This window comes from Penicillium coprophilum (genome assembly GCF_028826855.1).
Source record: "Penicillium coprophilum strain IBT 35676 chromosome Unknown utg000004l_segment0_segment0, whole genome shotgun sequence".
NCBI lineage: Eukaryota > Fungi > Ascomycota > Eurotiomycetes > Eurotiales > Aspergillaceae > Penicillium > Penicillium coprophilum.
This window is the reverse complement of record NW_026622723.1, coordinates 7,482,518-7,502,496: the sequence shown is the minus strand read 5'-3', so window position 1 is coordinate 7,502,496 and position 19,979 is coordinate 7,482,518. Positions and strand designations below refer to the sequence as shown.

The 19,979-nt window shown below is 49.6% G+C and overlaps 9 protein-coding genes across 9 annotated transcripts; 6 read left to right on the top strand and 3 right to left on the bottom strand.

Moving 5' to 3' along the window:
- Positions 1-390: 390 nt before the first annotated feature.
- On the top strand, positions 391-1,996 carry N7500_007262 (S8 family peptidase; the record flags this gene model as incomplete). The annotated part of the gene is made up of 3 exons (XM_056678406.1): positions 391-759; positions 825-1,751; positions 1,802-1,996. 3 exons carry the CDS (start codon positions 391-393, stop codon positions 1,994-1,996), a joined length of 1,491 nt encoding a protein of 496 aa, XP_056533406.1.
- A 524-nt stretch (positions 1,997-2,520) lies between these two features.
- Positions 2,521-3,214, top strand: N7500_007261 (uncharacterized protein; the record flags this gene model as incomplete). The annotated part of the gene is made up of 2 exons (XM_056678405.1): positions 2,521-2,639; positions 2,956-3,214. The coding sequence occupies 2 exons, from the start codon at positions 2,521-2,523 to the stop codon at positions 3,212-3,214; spliced, it is 378 nt and encodes a 125-aa protein (XP_056533405.1).
- A 947-nt stretch (positions 3,215-4,161) lies between these two features.
- On the bottom strand, positions 4,162-4,992 carry N7500_007260 (uncharacterized protein; the record flags this gene model as incomplete). Its single annotated transcript, XM_056678404.1, has 3 exons — positions 4,162-4,670; positions 4,735-4,861; positions 4,927-4,992. 3 exons carry the CDS (start codon positions 4,990-4,992, stop codon positions 4,162-4,164), a joined length of 702 nt encoding a protein of 233 aa, XP_056533404.1.
- Positions 4,993-5,687: 695 nt separating this feature from the next.
- On the top strand, positions 5,688-6,198 carry N7500_007259 (uncharacterized protein; the record flags this gene model as incomplete). Its single annotated transcript, XM_056678403.1, has 3 exons — positions 5,688-5,874; positions 5,925-6,013; positions 6,058-6,198. The coding sequence occupies 3 exons, from the start codon at positions 5,688-5,690 to the stop codon at positions 6,196-6,198; spliced, it is 417 nt and encodes a 138-aa protein (XP_056533403.1).
- Positions 6,199-7,214: 1,016 nt separating this feature from the next.
- Positions 7,215-7,956, top strand: N7500_007258 (uncharacterized protein; the record flags this gene model as incomplete). Its single annotated transcript, XM_056678402.1, has 3 exons — positions 7,215-7,635; positions 7,689-7,775; positions 7,829-7,956. 3 exons carry the CDS (start codon positions 7,215-7,217, stop codon positions 7,954-7,956), a joined length of 636 nt encoding a protein of 211 aa, XP_056533402.1.
- Positions 7,957-8,690: 734 nt separating this feature from the next.
- On the top strand, positions 8,691-13,725 carry N7500_007257 (uncharacterized protein; the record flags this gene model as incomplete). The annotated part of the gene is made up of 2 exons (XM_056678401.1): positions 8,691-8,755; positions 8,823-13,725. 2 exons carry the CDS (start codon positions 8,691-8,693, stop codon positions 13,723-13,725), a joined length of 4,968 nt encoding a protein of 1,655 aa, XP_056533401.1.
- Positions 13,726-14,866: 1,141 nt separating this feature from the next.
- On the bottom strand, positions 14,867-15,361 carry N7500_007256 (uncharacterized protein; the record flags this gene model as incomplete). The annotated part of the gene is made up of 1 exon (XM_056678400.1): positions 14,867-15,361. The coding sequence occupies one exon, from the start codon at positions 15,359-15,361 to the stop codon at positions 14,867-14,869; it is 495 nt and encodes a 164-aa protein (XP_056533400.1).
- A 1,344-nt stretch (positions 15,362-16,705) lies between these two features.
- N7500_007255 (polysaccharide deacetylase family protein) lies at positions 16,706-17,827 on the bottom strand (the record flags this gene model as incomplete). The annotated part of the gene is made up of 4 exons (XM_056678399.1): positions 16,706-16,880; positions 16,936-17,340; positions 17,398-17,674; positions 17,722-17,827. The coding sequence occupies 4 exons, from the start codon at positions 17,825-17,827 to the stop codon at positions 16,706-16,708; spliced, it is 963 nt and encodes a 320-aa protein (XP_056533399.1).
- A 405-nt stretch (positions 17,828-18,232) lies between these two features.
- Positions 18,233-19,936, top strand: N7500_007254 (putative amidase; the record flags this gene model as incomplete). Its single annotated transcript, XM_056678398.1, has 3 exons — positions 18,233-18,261; positions 18,313-18,935; positions 18,990-19,936. The coding sequence occupies 3 exons, from the start codon at positions 18,233-18,235 to the stop codon at positions 19,934-19,936; spliced, it is 1,599 nt and encodes a 532-aa protein (XP_056533398.1).
- Positions 19,937-19,979: the final 43 nt, after the last annotated feature.

Here is a 19,979-nt window from a genome sequence, read left to right as displayed (position 1 = left end):
GGATTTGTGGCCGGAAGATATCTAAACAACCTAGATCTTACTTCAGATGATAATATATACCATGCCCTGTGGATGCTCTTTATCTTCCCCAACTTCCAAGGTTCCTGAAACAACGGTGACGATACCATACGGTATCGGGTACCCCGTTCTCAGTCAGTTCTCCACCAGATCGACATCGACAGGTCATCCGCCAGCGTAACGGTATGTAATCCCGCTTGCATCATCGATCCCCCGTCTCCTCCCTAGATAAGCCTCACCTGCTGCCCTTCTCCTCATCTTCCTTCTTCTCCTCTCCATCCAACCTATCCTTCACTCATCCATCTCATCCTACAATTATTATTTACCTATCTACCATTCTTTTGCCGTGTTACATTTTCCACTTTGCCCATTATGAAAGGCTTCCTTAGCCTAACACTGCTCCCGTTGTTGGCAGTTGCTTCGCCCGTGGCAGTAGGCTCCATCCACAATGACGCCGCTCCTATTCTCTCCTCCATGACCTCCCGAGATATCCCGGATTCCTATATCGTTGTATTCAAGAAGCATGTTGATCAGAGCTCTGCCTTTGCTCACCAGAGCTGGTTGCAGGAGGTGCACACCGCTCACGCCGGTCGGATGGAGTTGAAGAAGCGCTCCCTGTTCGATTTCGACTATGAGGCTTTCATGGGCCTGAAGCACACTTTCCACATTGCTGGATCACTCATGGGATATGCTGGTCACTTCCCTGAGGACGTCATCGAGCAGGTCCGCCGTCATCCTGATGTGAGTAATCTCATTCCCTCCTTGCGGACGTTCCCGAGGTCGGCGGCTAATCTGACCCAAAACAGGTTGAATACATTGAGAAAGACTCCGAGGTCCGTACGATGACCGACGGTACTGTTGAGAAGAACGCCCCTTGGGGTCTTGCCCGTATCTCTCACCGTGAAAGCCTCTCCTTTGGCAACTTTAACAAGTATTTGTATGCCGAGGAGGGTGGTGAGGGTGTCGATGCTTACGTTATTGATACTGGCACTAACGTCAAGCACGTTGACTTCGAGGGCCGTGCGAGCTGGGGCCAGACCATCCCCCAGGGTGATGCCGATGAGGATGGAAATGGTCACGGAACTCACTGCTCAGGTACTATTGCCGGCAAGAAGTTCGGTGTCGCCAAGAAGGCCAACGTCTACGCTGTCAAGGTTCTTCGCTCCAATGGATCGGGTACTATGTCCGATGTCGTCAAGGGCGTTGAATGGGCGGCCGAGGCTCACATCAAGAAGTCCAAGAAGGGCGATAAGAAGTTCAAGGGTAGCGTTGCCAACATGTCTCTTGGTGGTGGAAGCTCCCGCACCTTGGATCTCGCTGTGAACGCCGCCGTTGATGCTGGTATTCACTTCGCTGTTGCTGCCGGTAATGACAACGCTGACGCCTGCAACTACTCCCCCGCTGCCGCTGAGAAGGCTATCACTGTTGGCGCCTCCACCCTGGCTGATGAGCGTGCTTACTTCTCCAACTACGGCAAGTGCACTGACATCTTCGCTCCCGGTCTGAACATTCTCTCTACCTGGGTCGGTAGCGATCATGCCACCAACACCATTTCCGGTACCTCCATGGCCTCTCCTCACATCGCTGGTCTGCTGGCCTACTACGTCTCCCTGGCACCCGCCAAGGATTCGGCCTATGCTGTCGCCGATGTCACCCCTAAGGAGCTCAAGGCCGCTCTTATCGGCATCGCCACTCAGGGCGCACTCTCTGACATGCCCGCCGACACCCCTAACGTAAGTTTTCCCTATCTGGAGGAGTATGGATTAAGCTGACTCTATCTTAGCTTCTGGCCTGGAACGGTGGTGGTTCCTCCAATTACACCCAGATTGTTGCCGAAGGTGGCCACAAGGTTGGTTCCAAGGCCAAGGAGCTCACTGTCGAGGAGCGCATTGGCAGCATCATGGATAACGCCGAGAAGGCCTTCCACAAGGAGCTCGGTGCTATCTACAGCGAGATCAAGGATGCTGTCTCTGCATAGATTAGAGAGTTATGAGGGTTCTGTCAGTGACAAACCCAACAACTCGGGCATATGGATGAATGGATTAACACGGCGCACATCATATTTTCTTTGGTTTTATCTCGGCTTTTTTTGGATTCTCAAACATGAATCCGCGGGTTTATCCCGCCACTACACTCCTATACACAGACTGGCTTTGCTATTTTGCTATTTCGTCGCTTCACGTAGCATATTCGTCTACAACCATAACTGATTTAGAATATGTGATTTATCAGACCAATGATCTTCCCGGTATTGCACACTGTAATATAGGTTCAATTGGGCCCTAGCCAGTACAAATTATCGTCAATCCGATACATGTATGGATGCTTCACAGCACTTACCTTTACTTGACTCACGTCGGCCTGTTTTTCCAAGCTCCAACACCACTGACTCGCCTTGTCAGTCCCCCCTTCTCCCATGATTCCAATACACTGAACAACAAATTTTGCTGTTAACTGTTCATTTGTCATGGGGCGCTCCAATCTACCTACATCATAGTCGACATGCTTGTCAATGCTAGCTTCTCCATCTATCTTCACAGCAAGATGACACTCATCAGCCCTCAAACTCCCATCAGCAACTGCCCTAAAACGAGCCCCCAATGCCACAACCCGCGTATCAAGTACAACATCATCCTCATACTGCCCCGGCGCAACCTTCCCTAACAACAAACCAACAGCGCCACCATAATAAACACTAAACTTAGTCTCTAACCCATCCCTAGGCTCCGTTTTCCCCGTTAACTCCACAACCAGCGGATGTACATCCGGAACATCAACCCCAAGCCTCTCCAACTTCCCATGCAACCAAACACACCCATCAATAACAGGATGAACCACAATCCCACAAGGAAACGGCTTCAAAGCATTCCTCACAATCTCCCACCGCCCAACACCTCCAAGCCCTGCAATCTCTTTCTCAAGCCTATTCCCCCCCAGGACAAACAACATTAGCCCACCCCCTCTTCGCCTCAAGCGCCTCAACCGAAGTCGTAACCCCCTCCCGCCCAAGCAAAGCAGCAAGCGACGCATTCTGCGCCGCCCACCCAGGATGAAAAGACTTCGCATGCGACCCGAACATCTCCCGAAGCCTAGTAACCTGCGTAGCAGCAAGACCAATCGCATAAGCAACCTGTTCAGCGTCCAACGCAAACAACTTCGCCACAGCAACAGCAGCGCCAATCGATCTCGTCGTTGAAGTGATATGCCAACCTATATCGTAATGAGCCGGCCAGATGGCCAGGCCGAGTTTACACTCGGCTTCAATACCAGCGACCAGCGCGGTTATGAACTCCGGCCCGGAAACGGAGCGCGAGAGGGTCAGGATTATGGCGAGGAGTGCGCAGGCTACGGGTCCTGTTGGGTGGATTATTGTGTCTAGGTGTGTGTCGTCGTACTCGTGAACGTGTGGGTCGATGCCATTGAAAAGAGCTGCGTGTGTGGCGTCGCTGGAGGTGTTTGTGCCGAGGAGGTGGGAGGTAGTTGGGCCTGAGAAGGAAGATAGGACTTTGCGGGCTGTGGCTGTCGCGGTGTGTTCGCTCCCGCCTACTATGCATCCGGCTATGTTGTAGAAACTTCGGACTGCGGCGTGGATTACTTCTTCTGGGAAATCGGAGTAAGATAGAAAGACTGTCCAGCCCGGCGAGGGCTTGGGTTACCATCTAGAGATTTGCGGTGGAGTTTTGAGGTGATGTAATATGGGTGAGTTGATGGTTAGGTTCAATAGGTAGGTAGCTATAGTTGTGATATTGGGATAGGTTGGGGGTCCGATACTGGAGCTGTACATTATGTACTTTGGGTACAATGGTGGGGATAGTGTGGGGGAGAGTCCACTTTTGCTCGGCGATGATGATGATTTACCGCTAAATGAACCCAATGATATGATAGGGCTGATGTGGCTAAAAGTTTGCGATTTTAAATGTTAGAATTGGATTTCATTTCATTAAAATATCTGTGGAACATTGCAGCAGGGTATTGCATGTTATCATAAACCATAAGACCCATAATGCTCGAAAATGCTCCCGCTAAACGCCTATCGTATGAAAGATCAGAATGGTACGCCGAGAATGCTGAATATGCGCGGAGAAGCAGCCGTGAAATCGTTGATCATGCAGCAACTCCCCGGACGAAAGTAGGCGAAAGTTCCTATGCCTTCTTCGTCTCCGTAGAATCCTTTTTAACCGATTCATCCTCGTCCACCTCTAGATCACTGCCGCTGGACTGACCCATGTCGAGTTCATCGTCAGAGTCACTGCCACCGAACACATCGCTGTCGACATCGCTATCAGCCCAGAAGTCATGGTCTTCCTTCTCAACGGGCTCGCGAACGGGGGTATGGTGTGTTGGCATCTCGAAGCCGGCGGGAATATCGAGCTTGGACTGCTCAACATCGGCCTTGGCAAGCCGGCGGTAAGCTTCTGGGTCCTTGCGGAACAAGACGGCAGCATCGACGTTCGCGGGGGAGGAAGGCTCGGCATCGTCAAGCAAAGAGAGAATGGAGATCAAGACAGACTCCACGCGCTGGGCAGGGGACCAGCGCTCCGAGGCAAGCTCGCCGGACATCTCATCTTCACCGGGCGCATGGAGGATGGAGATGCATAGGTTGCCGCTGCTGTAAATGTTCGGGTGGTGGAGGGGCTTCAGGAAGCGGAACTCTGGGAATGAAAAATCTGGTCAGTCATATTGAGATATGAGAAGGGAGAGAGAAGGATATCATACTTGGAGGCGAATAGGGGTAGTTGGAGGGGAATGTCATGGAAGCTTTGAAGTAGCCGCCGTAGTACATGGAAGCCGGGTTAATCACGATCAGGGCGACATCCCAGTTGAAAATGTCGTCATCGTGTAACTGGACAGAAGTGTACGTCAGTAATCTGCAAGTGTAGGAATGTCAAAAATGAGGTATGGACATACCTGAACGTGAACCCACTTCTCTTTGAGAAGGGCCTTGAATTCATTCATGAGGATACGCTCCGCCATGGCGACGATCACGGAAGTTTGCAGACCTTGTAGCAGGAAAAAGGTCACGAGTGATTTGGGTTGAGTCTACTCTTTATATAAGTAGTCGGTGAAGGCAGCTATGCAGAATGAAGCCAAAGCGGTGTTCCAAAATGTCAGGCAATGATGTCGAAATCACGAGGATCGGGGCTATCACGCCTATTGAGACCGGTGGGTGCCTGAAAATCCGGTGGCGACCGTGACTAAGATGGGGTGTCCGCCACCAAATTTGTCGAGGACTTTCCTGATTTTCAATTGTCTGCAAATCTATTCTGTATATTTCATGTAGTTTGTATTTTTTTTGTTCTTTTTCTTTTTACCCTTCTACCTATAATAACACAGGTTACCTATCTTGAAACTTGTCTAAAAAAAGACATAAATGATCAAGAGGCATTGACTTGAAAAATGATTGTACTTCTATATCAATATCTTAGAATATATAGAGAGGCGTGTGTGAGGCCAACTATGTAATCTTATCCTCTATACTTACTCTATAGTACCTCAGCTCTTTGATCAGGGTCGATAGTGACTTCGGGGATTTACACAGAGTACATAGCAGTGATGTGTGATTGATTATCAACTCGCCTTCCAGGTGACTTTCCGGGTGACCTTCGAAGGGGTAAGATTTTACTTTGTACTTTCACCTAGATCACTCGAATACACCCCTCCTTGCCAAAATGTCAATACACAGGAGATTCATCCAATCCTTCACACAAATTCCCAAGGATATATTCCGCGTAAACTCGGGCACCTCCATTCGGCTCCGGGCTTGGCCAGGTCCTAGAAGACCACACGGCGTGTTCGACCTGCTCACAACCGCAGGAAAAGTACAACCGAAGGCTCTTGACCCAGCTACTTATGAATGTAAATTGAAGATAGAGCCAAAGCATTCAGTTCGCTAATATAGATCTCAGTCCCGAATGGTGCTTCCATGCGCCCCAACTCTAGAACACAGCAGAACCTCGTTCGCACTGTCAAACCCCGGGATGGCTACACTGTTTATGTATATGCTATTATGGCTGGTTTGTTGCTCTAAATTCTGGGAAGACTTCTTCCTCCATTGACTTGGACTATGCAGGAACGGTTCTCCCCGAGGATCTCATTCTTGTCCACGAATTTCGCGATCATTACTCACTACAAGCCCGGAAGGAGATGACAGTGAAAGGTACTGGTCAAATGGGCCTCTAACGGAATTCAAAGCGCTGGCTGACAATGACTTCAAGAGCTAAATGCGAAAATCGAAGGTCTACTGGCTGCAAGGGGGCAGCGATTCACCGTTGACGAATGGTTGCAGCGATATCCCCAGGCAACGGAGTGACCTCCTCCGGGTGGATATTCAAGGCGTACGTCAGGAAAGAGGCCGCATATATAGCTGATCATTTTTGTGTACAGTCAATGGAAAGAATAATGAGACAGGCATGGATTTATCTCCCGCTGGATGCTCGTACGGCCCGACATTCGCACGAACACTGAAACGCATGCCGGACCATGACCCTCACAATGAATATAGAAATACGGAAGATGGGAAGTGATCTCAAACCACCGTTATCCTCTGCGCCAAGTCTGAAAGCTTGTACAACTTTATTTTTAGGGCCTACGAGCTAGTCTCTCCACCTCCTCCCGTCTCTTGGCCGTATAATAGGCAATAAAACTATAAATCAATGAACGCCATCGTAGCCCAAGAGCACCCCAAGCTCTCTTTCACGAAAACTAACACTGTGCTTGGGATTGTCAGAAGTTATACATAGAAAAGTCACTTGCACAGAGTATGCTTTTTCCGCCTTTTTCTACCGTTTACACAATAACACTGGAAGGGGGAAAACTATTTTCATGGATATCCAAGAAAATCCGGGAAGCCCACTAAGAAAGCTATCGAGAAGACTGCTAAAAAGACCCCTAAAAAGCCCTGTAAGAAAGACATCATAAGGCCGCAGAAGCGGCCGTCTACACTTGTGATATTATAATTCATCAAGTACGTACTAGCAGGATCACTAGACTGGCTACATATGCACATAGTACCAGCATGACATATTACATATAGATATATTTATATATATATATATCTCCGGGCCTTCGGGTGATGTGATTAATTCGTCATGGAGCTTCCCTTTTTGGTAACTACCTGAGTATGAGATAATTATATATTTCATTGAGCTTTGTGCTTCCCGACTCAAGACCAAGCCAATAATGCTGTCTATGAAGTGATGCTCCAAGAAATCATTCGTCATATGCAGGCCCCTGGGCTGAGCATATCACGTCGCTCACATCACCGCCCTTTCTCTTATATGTCGAGGCACTCGACTTTTCCAGCAAGCTTGTATCGATTTCAAATACACCGCAATTCAAGGCTTCATGACAGAAATTTCAAACGAGATGAGTGGGAATACGAAGATGGAATAGAAGTCACACCGGATGGCTTGGTTCACCCAAATGCGACTGCTGATTGTAAGCGAATACATCACCACATTGTTCGCCCGTTAACCTATTTAGTTTCGAATGGTGCATTATTTATGCCAAATACGCAATACATGCAACAGGTCACACGGATATCGAATGATCATTACTTGGAAGACGTAGAAAGTGGTGATCCCGCCGCCGAAGCTCATTATCTGTGCATACCTAAAGGTGATTAAACGCGCTTGTCATAATATGCGATACTAATTTTACCATCATCCAAGGTACCGTTATTCCAAAGTCGCTGGTTCTTTTCCGTGAGCGTACTTCTCGCTTTTCTCTACAACCGGTGCATCCCATGTTACTTGACAGTACGTTCAAGATATGTCTCGACGAGTAGAAGAATTGCTGATGTGTGGTAAAGGCCTTAACGACACCCTCACTCATTTCTATCTCGAATTTGGGCGCACTTTCAATCCAGACGCTTGGCTTGAAATGAACCCCTACGATGAGGCATTTGTTGATGACCAGGAACAATGGATGCGCCACTAATATGCACATTGGATTGTACCTCTTCCGCTGCAAGGTTCGATTCACCAGATGCTATACGAAATTACCAAGATTGGCCGTACCTTTCCCATCCCTATACCATATTGTAGCTCTATGTACGCAGTAGTCCAAGTTCTGATGTATAAAGGACGATAAGACGTGTTTACAGTGGAGAACGATAAGCAGACTGAGACAAGTCATATCCTTGAATCCAATGATGAAAGAGCAATTACCCCTCGGGCTCCCAAAGGAGTTTAAGTCGATAATAGCATTGTGATCAAACCTCGTATGCGGAAAGATTATTAATGGGTATATGGTACCTCACTCCACCAACAAAATTGGGTGGTGGCCAATGTCACTCTCGACCGGAAGTCCGTCCACCGCCGGTTTTGGAACAATTTGCCATTTTCTCTCTTTCCCCCTCCCCCAAAGAAATCATATCTCAACACCTTGAATATATTTGGTGATCATTTGCTTCGCAGAATCTGAGTAGTCCCCCTGCTCGTTTGCCTCAACGGCCCTCGGTCTCAGGACCCTTATTACAGCGTCACAGTTCATCTCGAGTTTGCGATGCCACACTTGTCCGGCAATCCCGTGAAATAATTGTTGCTAAAGGGTTTACGAAAATCAAATCTCGATCGCAATATCCATTCATTGCAGTCGCCAGCTCAAGAGCTGTGTGATCTAGTCGCGCGAGGTCCGAGAGCTTCAGTTTTCTGCGAGCTTTGCGGTCAACCATGTTGCCGCAATGTCAAGGTCCCGTCTGGGCTATCGACGACCTGTCTCGTTGCTTCCAGCGCAAGTGAGTCTGCGCCAATGGATAAGCCCGACCGTTCAAATTTTATGCTGATCACAATATATTGTACTAGCATTCTTCAGGTTCTACTTCCTCTCACAGTCTGCGGCGCTTCGCTGCTGCTGATCTTGTTTCGCCTCGCTCATCGATATATCGTCACCCGAAAACGTATCGCTTACAAGGTCATCCCGAACAACGATTCTGAAGATGAGATCCCCAGTGCGACTCAGGAAAACGAGTCCGATACGATTCTGTCCCAAGCTGTACAACACGAACACTCTCAGGTCGAGGTCGATCGCCCACGCGGAGAGATCGCCGTTGTAATACTTGAAATCGCTGCTTTGATTGGACAAGTTGCGGTCTATATTGTCATTTTGTCGACTCAAGGCTGGGGCCGACATGGAACCCTTCCCGCCGTAGCTGGGCTTGTATCGTGGGGCTATATCCTTTTCTTGGTGCTGGTCCGGTTTTTGCTATCGACTATGGATCTTTCCTCCGCCCCGAGACTATGGACCCATACGGCAATTTTATACAGCTTCCAGTGGTTGTTCAACATCATGGTCTTCCGATCCGCTATAATCCATCCCTTGTCTCGGAATGCCCTGATTCTCAGCAGCGTTCAGTTCACTCTGAGTACCGTGCTTCTGCTCATTGCACTCACCACTCGCCGAGGCAATAAGCCAGTGTTGATTGAGCGAGAGGATGGATTGGAACCTCCGACGCATCCAATGGCCAGTTTGTTCTCTCTTGCGACGTTTTCCTGGCTCGACCCTTTGGTCATGAAGGGCTATCGTCAGCCCCTGGAGCTTGCGGATGTTTGGAACCTGACTCCCTCTCAGAAGGCTGCGAACGTGCTTGCAGAATTCCGCAAGAGACAAATGAAAGGCTCTTTGGCATGGAAGCTGCTTCGGTTCTTCATGGGGACGATTCTAAAGCAGGGTGCCTGGACACTCTTTGCCAATTTATTCGTTTTCATGCCTAGTCTACTTCTGAAAGCTATCCTCGAGTACGTCGAAGATCCTCGGTCGACCACGCCGAATGCGGCTTGGTTGTTTGCCATTCTGCTTTTCTGTTGCGCCACGGTCCAGGGCGTAGCAGATGGACAAGCCTTGTTTATCGGTCGCAAGATGGGTGTGAGAATCCGTGCGATCATTATTGGTGAAATATATGCCAAAGCTCTTCGCCGCAAGGCAGGCGCTTCTGTGGAGGCTACCCAGAAAGCCGTAGAAGATCCAATCTTGCCCAAGGATAAGAAGAAGAAGAAGAAGCTCTTCTCCTTTGGTCGCAAGAAGAAGGACGCGAATGGAAATGATACCGAGGTTGGAAAGGAGCCAGATCCCCTAGCAGAGGAACCTACACAGGCCAATGTTGGCACAATCATCAACTTGATGGCGATCGATTCGTTCAAGGTAAGCGAGGTTGGCGCCTATCTCCACTTCTTGTTGGCAAGTGTGCCAGTCCAGATCATAATGGCGGTTGTTCTGCTCTACCACATCATGGGTTTCAGCTCATTTGCTGGTATCGCCCTGATGGCCCTCATGCTGCCTATCAACCTTTTCATCGCTCGCCAGTTCAACAAGGTCCAGAATCAGATTTTGAAGGGCACTGATGCCCGTATCCACGCCACCAATGAAGTCCTTCAAAACATCCGCATCATCAAGTACTTTGCCTGGGAGCAACGATTCCAGGATATTGTCGGCGAGAAGCGCAAGAATGAACTAAAAGCCCTGCGCAGACGATACATCCTCTGGTCCTGTGCCGCAACCGTTTGGTACGGTACGCCTATTCTCATCACGTTCATGTCCTTCTTCTTGTACACTGTGGTTGAGAAAAAACAGTTGACCCCTTCAATCGCCTTCCCTGCCTTGTCCATGTTCTCCTTGCTGCGTGTGCCTTTGGATCAGCTTGCGGATATGGTGGCTCACGTTCAGGAATGCAAGGTTTCCTTAGACCGTGTGGATAAGTACCTCAACGAGGAGGAAACGGGCAAATACGATCAACTCCGTGATAGTACTACCACTGGTACACCTGCCAAGATTGGTCTTGAAAAGGCAACCCTATCTTGGAGCACTTCCACTGCCGAGGACCAAGATGTTGTAGCCGATGCCGACTTGAACGCCTTCCGCTTGATCAATATCGACGTCGAATTCCTTGTTGGTAAACTTAACATCATTGCTGGCCCCACTGGATCCGGAAAGACATCCCTACTCATGGCTTTGCTTGGAGAAATGAAACTTCTCGAGGGTCATGTTCATCTCCCAGGTGGAATGTCCAACAGAGCAGACCTCCCAGTGGACCCCGAAACTGGCCTGGTTGAAAGTGTTGCTTACTGTGCCCAGGAAGCGTGGTTGGTCAACGACACTGTAAAGGAAAACATCATCTTCGCCTCTCCCTATGATGAGCGTCGCTATCGTTCAGTTCTAAAAGCATGCGCTCTGGAACGTGACCTTGCTATCCTTGATGCTGGCGATCAGACTCTCGTCGGCGAGAAGGGCATCAGTCTATCTGGTGGCCAAAAACAGCGAATTTCTCTTGCCCGTGCTATCTACAGCAGTGGCCGCCACTTGCTACTGGATGACTGCCTCTCTGCTGTGGACTCTCACACCGCCAAGCACATATTCCGCCAAGCACTTACTGGCCCGCTAATGTTGAACCGCACATGCATTTTGGTCACACATAACGTCAGTTTGACTGTTCCCCAATCTGATCATGTTGTGGTACTTGAGAACGGCAGAATTTCCGCCCAGGGCCGTCCCAGCGATGTTGCCGCCACTGGTGCATTGGGCGATGAGTTCACCAAATCTCGACCCGAGTCCCTTGCCAGCTCCCGTGGACTCTCGCAGCCAGCATCGGACCATGAAGCAGAGGATGAAGATTTGAACGGCACCGCGAACGGAAAGGCCCAAGAAGACAAGGCCAAGCTCTCTGAATCCAAGGCTACTGGTAGTATCAAGTGGTCGACCGTCATCATGTACCTCCGTGCCATGGGCCCATGGTATTATTGGATCGGTGCCGTGCTGGTGTTCTGCTTGCAGCAATTGGGTTCCGTTTCTACCAACCTCTGGATTAGACAGTGGGCAAACTCTTACCATACCTCCAAGGTTGGAAATGAGGATGCCGGGCAGTACGCTGCCGCCGCTCACCTCAAGGCCCCCACTTTCAACGTTGGAAGTGTTGGGCGCGTGAGCAGCTGGAGTCTGCCCCAACTTGGCGCAAGCTCTTCCAGTGAGGCTGATGGCGAGGTGAATGTGGCTTATTACTTGGGAGTTTATGCACTCCTGGGATTCCTCTATATTGCAATTTCTTTGTCTCGGGAAGCTGTTCTGTTCTGGGGCTCGCTCCATGCATCATGGAAGATTCACGATCGCCTTCTCAGGGCGGTCATGCACGCCAAGTTCCGATTCTTTGACTCGACGCCTCTTGGACAACTGATGAACCGGTTCTCCAAGGATGTTGAGGCCATCGACCAGGAAGTTGCTCCTGTTGCTATCGGCATGCTCCACAGTCTGGCATCTGTGATCATGATTGTCATTCTGATTTCGTGGATCACGCCGGGATTCTTGATTGCTGGTGTGTTCATCACCATGGTATACACTGCCCTCGGTGCCGTCTATTTGAACTCTTCCCGAGACCTCAAGCGTCTGGAATCTGTGCAGCGTAGCCCGCTGTACCAGCAGTTCGGTGAGACACTGAATGGTATCGTCACCATTCGTGCCTATGGCGACGGTCCTCGCTTCATGATCGATAACCACCGCCGCATCAATGCTTACAACCGGCCGCACATCTACCTTTGGGCTAGCAACCGCTGGCTCGCTCTCCGTGTCGACTGGACTGGTGCTCTGGTCGCCTTCTTCTCGGCCACCTTTGTGTTGTTAAATGTTGGAAAGATTGATGCAGGTGCCGCTGGTCTTTCGTTGACCTACGCCGTTACATTCACAGAGAATGTTCTCTGGCTTGTGCGTCTGTACTCCGAGGTCCAGCAAAACATGAACTCTGTCGAGCGTGTGAGAGAATATCTTGACGTGGACCAGGAAGCAGCTTCTGTTATCAAAGAATCACGACCTGCCTCCAATTGGCCCAGCCAAGGTGCGGTCGAGTTCAATAAATACAGTACCCGGTACCGGCCCGATCTGGACCCGGTTCTCAAGGAGGTTTCGTTCTCTGTAAAGGCCGGTGAGAAGGTCGGCATTGTGGGTCGCACAGGTGCTGGCAAGAGTTCTCTTGCGCTGGCTCTCTTCCGCGGCCTCGAAGCCGAGGCGGGTCAGATCATCATTGACGGCGTTGATATCGGGTCAATTGGACTGCGCGACCTGCGTGAGGCAATCACCATTGTCCCCCAGGATCCTACTCTGTTTACAGGCACTCTCCGCACCAACCTGGATCCATTCAGCCTTTTCAGCGACGAGCAGATCTTCACAGCCCTCCGCCGCGTGCACCTAATCGGATCCAGCACCTCGGGCACTGCAACTCCCACAACCTCGAGCTCCCTCACCGCCACGGAAGCGAACGGCAACGCCAATGGCGTGAATAGCAGCACAGTGACAGTAGTCGACAACAAAAACATCTTCAACAACCTCGAGAGCCAAGTCTCGGAATCCGGCTCCAACCTCTCCCAAGGCCAGCGACAGCTCCTCTGCCTCGCTCGTGCCCTGCTCAAGAGCCCACGCGTCTTGATGATGGACGAAGCAACTGCATCCATCGACTACGCCACCGATGCCAAGATCCAAGAGACCCTCCGCGAATTGAGCAATAGCACAATCATCACGATCGCGCACCGTCTCCAGACCATTATCGACTACGACAAGGTCCTTGTCCTCGACCACGGCCGCGTCATCGAGTACGACCACCCCTGGACCCTCATCAACAAAGAAGAAGGCCTCTTCCGCGGCATGTGCGAGAACAGCGGACAGATGGATGTTCTTCTAGATGGGGCCCAGCGTGCTTGGACCCAGAAGCGTCTTGTCGATGACTCTTAGAGCAACAGCGCTGTTGCTTTCTTCTTTTTCATATTCCCTATCTTATAGAATCTCTCGCGTACATATCCATTGTTACCGTGCTTTGTCTATTACCTGTTCTTGGTTATCCCCCGCTCATTCCTCGGGGCGGGGATGCAAAAAGAGAGAGAGAGCGAGAGACACATCAATGTAATCATCATTTTTCTGGCCGGGAGGCTTCACTATCACCATCTATTCCAAGATTATCATGGACTACTCTCGCACCAGTGTGGCGTCCTCGGTTGCCTTCTTGTCGTTCTGCTACATTGCACATGCATCTGTTATCACATTCTTTCTGTCTTGTAATCTTACCTCTATTCCATCTCGGATGGCACATATCGTCAGAATTTATGCTTGTGATAGAAAATGAGAATGATTGCGGCATTACTTCAGATTCTCTAGAGCTTTTTTTTTTTTAATATACCATTAGCTCAGGGGCTTTGTGCTGTGTCCGCCATGCAGGTCCATCGCGCCTCCTTTTTAATGTAGTCATCATCGAGGCATTTGTATTTAGAGCAAACAAACATGCACTAGCCCTTTGACACTGGCAAACGCACTCTATGATTCCACAGAAGCAAATGGAATGTCTTGAATCCGAACATCCCCGTTCATCTTCAATGCCCAAGTTGCTTATCGTCTGTTCAGCAAGTCTCGGCCATGAAGCGCCTGATATTCCATTCCGCCCACATACACATGCCACGCCCAATATCTCCCTCCCTCAAATGACATTCTCATAGCTTGTCGCAAGTCGGGATGGGAGGATGATTCCAGCTAGATGACAGCATTCGAGTCGTCATGCATGGTCGGGCGTATCATGCAGGATGTACACCCAAGCCCTTATTGAAAGAGCTATTACTCCTCCATTTCTTGTATTCCACCAATTCGTCAAAGGAATCCCAAATTGGGCAATGATCGATTTGGGGTCGATTCAATGGCGGGACTGCTGCAGTCCCACAGTAATCAAACAAGCCTCCGACCGAGTGGGGAAAGGACGGAGCTCTCAATGCCGAGGCAATCGCATAACCCTAGCAAAACCCATACCTTCATTTCGAGAAGGGCAAGAAAGGAAGCGAACGAGGTAACCGATTCAACAAAATTAATCCGACAGCCACATGGCCCATTCTCACTTCGCGCGGATCCCCTTCAAGATGGTAACGAGGCACACAATCGCAGCAGAGACAACAAAGAATCCAAACGGCGGCCAGTAAATCGGGTATTCGTATTCATCCGACCCGAATGTCTCAGACTCTTCCAGACGGGATCGGAACTGCGAGTGCTTCAGCTCTGTGTCTTGTGTGTATCTAGCCGGTTTTGCCGGCGCAGCCGTGTCGATCGCTGCATCCGGATTCGGATGTGCTTTTCGAAGCTCCGTCTCCATTTTATGCATCGGTCCAGACTCCGGGTATGGATTTGATGAAGTGACAAACCCTGCTTCGCGCATGACTGTTTCTTTTATTGCTTTGAGCTCGTCTTCATCGGGTAGGGTCTCTGGGAAGTAGTATCGTTTATTGTGGGGTGACGTAAGGGATTTGGATGTGATTGGGACTTCGTAGGTAGGGAGTGCGAGGATTGGGATTGAGTGCATTAATATGACGACTAGGGCAAGTTTGCCGGCCATCTTCTGGTATGGCGATGTTGTGGTATGGTAAGATAACGGATACCCAGGTGGGGATTTGATGTATGTGATATATAAGAGAGAAGGAGAGAAGAGGTCAAGAGAAAGAGAGCAGGTGGAGTACGAAGTAGACCATGAATTACCACATTTATGTTCTAGTATGTCACCATGTTATACCCCCGAGGTCCATGATGTCCAGACCCTTATCTTTCTATCCCAATCTTCATACCGCCAACTCCCGGAGCCAATAGATCTTACCCGTGGACCTTCCCCTATAAATCTTCAACTTTTGCCGAGCAAAGCCACACCCGTTCATATTATCCCTCCAATTATCTCGAATACAGATCGACGGAGTTATATTCCTGCCAAAAGCGCCAGTGCAGAAACAGCTTGATACGCCAAGACAAAACGCGCCAAGATATCCCCGTGCACGACACTGGCAATATTGAGCAAACAGCCGATAATAATCAGCTGAGTCTGCTGCCGAAGCAATTTATTTGCAGGCGTACATCAGCTAATGGGTGGGAGGGGGTATAATACCAACATCACCCGAAGATACTGAAGCATCGGATGGAATTTCGACTCACGTATGTCGGTGATCATACAGGAGAAAGCAGAAGTTCCGGCGGAGATAAACACCGTTACGAGTACGGAGTACGGCGGCTGGGATGTGGTGAGGGGTCGAAGACTCGATTGAGATGTGGTCTGTAGTGTGGCTGTTCAGTCTAGTCAGGGTAAGGGTTAATGCATGTTCTTGTTCTTGTTCGTTATTGGATATATCCTTATCAGGGCTGCACACACTTCGTACTGTTCAATAATCACGACAGCCATGCAGGTATTACCAAGCTCAAGCTATGGGAACCAGCTATGCGTGATCTTGCATTTAACACCGCCAATGACTATCGTACCAAGCAAGGAGAAATGATGATGCAGATGGATAACAGAAATTATACATTGAGCATCGACACAGCTATCATACGCGATGTTACAACATTTCTGGAGCTTGTAATGAACAGAATGCCCGTCATTTCCTTATCACCACGCCTGCCAATGATTTGCGCCTTATCCGTGATGGGAGTATGATTGGATGATTGGATAGCACCAGGTCGATTTGGGGTATACATAGTTGGGGTATGTAAGATGTAGTTATCTTCATTGGGGTAGACATTAATAGAGACGTGGAAATAGATCTTCAAGTCAGTTTAACCAATCCGATAGCTGTATAACAATTAATTGGTCCGAGATACCAATTTGGGGTAGAAGTCATGTTGGGTGACGGATGGTTAACCGCACATATGTATCATAGGCCAGGGTAGATACTGTCATGTGTGGTCAAATTAAGAAGCGTTAGGGTATACGCTTCATAGCTTCTATGACATCTAGTGGCTCCTCTAACATCGCCCCAGCCTTCGCTGGCATCAAAGCCCCAGGCGGAGGAGAGTTCCTTTTCTTGAAGTCGTCGCAAACCTGTTCCATCGTCACAAATTCCACTCCCTCGTGCTTCTTAAAGTGTTCAATAAGCCTATCGAAGGTTAGTCCCAAGTCATACTGCACGCAACGTTATCATCAAATCATACCTTTCATGCATCAGCAACACATGAGGTCTTCCTGAAACATCCGGGTGGATAGTAATCGGGAAAACAAATTCATCATACTCACGATAGAAGTAGTCAAAATGGTCGCGCCACATGTCCTCCACGTCCCGCGGGTTGACAAAGCCATGACTGTTGGCAGCCTTCTTGATGAACAGCATCGGCGGTAGATCATCAAGGTACCAGTTGGACGGGATTTCCACAATCCCTGTTTGGGGACCATGCTCAAGAGGTTTCATCCAAGTCTCGGCCTTCTGCTTGTAATCGATCTTAGTCCAGATGTCGCCTGTGCGAAGGTAATAGGCCTGGCAGTCTTCGTGACTCATGCTATGGTCGTACTCGATGCCGTAATCGAGGAGGAGTTGGGCTCCTTCTTTGCTTGTTTCCCACCTTTTTGAATTTCATTAGTACGGCTTATGCATCCTAGGTTCAAGACTGTGGTCGTACCAAGGTGCCACACTTCCTCGAGGGGGCTTTCCAACGAATTCGGTCAACATCCGATATGTTTTGTCGAGCACATCACGCTGCTGCTCTAGCGACATGTCTGTTGGGTTCTCGTGGGAGTAACCGTGGAGGCCGATCTCGTGGCCAGCGTCGCGGACTGCCGCCATATCCTCCGGGAAGGTCTCGAGGGAATGGCCGGGGATGAACCATGTTGTCTTGATATCATATTTTTTAAACAATTTCAGTAACCGTTGGGTCCCAATTGTTCCTGCCCAGTATCCTATACCATAGTCAGCAAATTTCTAGAAATCAAACATTGAAACCTACCTCTGCTGATATCATTTGTGGAATCCTCTCCACCATAGGAGCCGAGCCAGCCGGCTATAGCGTCAACATCCACGCCATATGTAATGAGAACTCGCTTTGGTGCCATTGCTCAAAGGTTCGGATTTGGAAGAAAAATTGTCGAAGGAAAGGTTGTGGTGAGCTCCAACCGAATGCGGGGAAGACGAGCCGTCGGCGACATCACCGACTGACCGACGATTCCACCTCCACTGTTTCACTGATATAGTGATCGACCCGATGACAGACATTTGTTTACAACATTTCCGTTATCTTGTGAACTTCATTCACAATGCCGAGATGTCTCCAACGCAATTGGGGTTGTTGGGGTAGGCATTGTCTCCAGGCAATGAGACCCAGTTGAGTGGACTCCAAGATATACAATGTTGGAGAATAACGAAGGATCAGGAGAGAAATCTAACAATGAGGATTTCTCATAAATCGCGACATCCCCTGGGGCCGCCGTCAGCGTATCCAAGAGTGTCGCCGATTAATCATGTCAGTTCTTTTCACAAATATTTCAGAGTAAGTCTTTTGATATTTCGTGACTGCATCATAGACTGAAGATTGCCATAGGAACAACCCAGTCAAACCGGGTGATGCGGAAGCCCTTCTTAAGCCGCTCGGCCTGACCATCGACCCAGTCGAAGCGCAAGATTTCCATACTCTTCTCGCAGCAGTCCACGACTGCGCCGAAAGTGTTGCTGCATTACCAGACTACCAACCAATCCCCGACCAGACCAAGTATCCACGGCAGAATGTGCGTCGGCCAAGTTCAGAAGAACAGGCTTTCGGACAAGCCTGGGCACACCGCTTTTTGATTCGGGGTAATCCCGAAGGAGGGCCACTGGCAGGCAAATCCGTCAGTTTGAAAGATGTTATTGCGGTTGCGGGTGTACCGCAGCTTCTAGGAAGCGATATCATTCCTTCCTGGACACCGACTACGGACGCAACTGTAGTTACGCGGTTGCTCGAGGCTGGTGCGGATATCCATGGCACATCGACGTGTGAGAATCTCTGTCATTCTACTTCCTCATATACTAGCGCTCAGGGTACGGTGGAGAATCCACATGCGAGGGGCTATTCAGCAGGCGGGAGTACCTCGGGCGGTGCAGCGCTGGTCGCCGCTGGTATAGTGGACATTACGATTGGGGGTGATCAGGGTGGCAGTATACGCGTTCCCGCTGCGTTCTGTGGATGTAAGATTTTGCTCTTCCTTCATAGTGTATGTCTGTGAGCTAAACTACTTCTAGGCGTCGGGCTTAAGCCCACCTATGGGCGCGTTCCCTACACTGGAATTGCTAGCGGCGATGCCGTGAATGACCATGCTGGTCCGCTGGCTCGAACAACACTTGAAATTGCAGCATGTCTGGATGTTATCAGTGGATATGATGGTATCGATGATCGGGCTCTCGGTAGCTCGAAACCAGACTCTACTGCATTTGCGGCGATTCAGCAGAATCCGAACACACTTGACGGCTTCAAGATCGGCATTCTTATTGAAGGATTTACCCACAGCGCTGTGGACCCCCATGTTAAGGGCGCAGTATTGACTGCCGCCCAGAAATTCAAAGATCTGGGCGCAACAATCGAGGAAGTATCTATTCCCGAGCATCTTCACGGGCCCTCGATCTGGACGATTCAGCAGCGAATCGCCGGGGCGCAGACTCTTCTGGGCCAAAATACAGGCCGAAGAGGGCTTTACATGAGTGAAATGGATGGTGCGCGACTTCCGTGGACTGATGATGGTTTCCAAAGGGCATTCCCTTCCACGAAGAACGTAATCATTAACGGTCTTTATCTAACGAAGCAATTCCCTGGTCTTTACGGCAAGACTGTCAACATTGGACGACTTCTCAGTGACAAGTATGAAGCACTGTTTGAGAAGTTTGATATCCTGGTAATGCCTACAACGCCAGTCGTTGCCCCTCAACATGGAAAGCGGGAACTCCCACTGAATTCCCTCAAGCCCAGTATGGGTCTTACAATAAATACTGCGATCTTTAATGTGACGGGTCACCCGGCACTAACTATTCCTGTCGGCTCTGCCCCAGCAAAGGAAGATAACCAGGTCTTGCTGCCAGTTGGGATGCAGATTGTTGGTGGACTATGGCAGGAAGAGAAGGTCCTGCGAGCTGGGCATGTATGGGAGACTCATTTTGACTGGAGGAAGATGCATTACTCTACAGACAGAAACTAGGCACTAATTTGCGTCTGTAGCATTTAAGAATTCGAATTGTGTT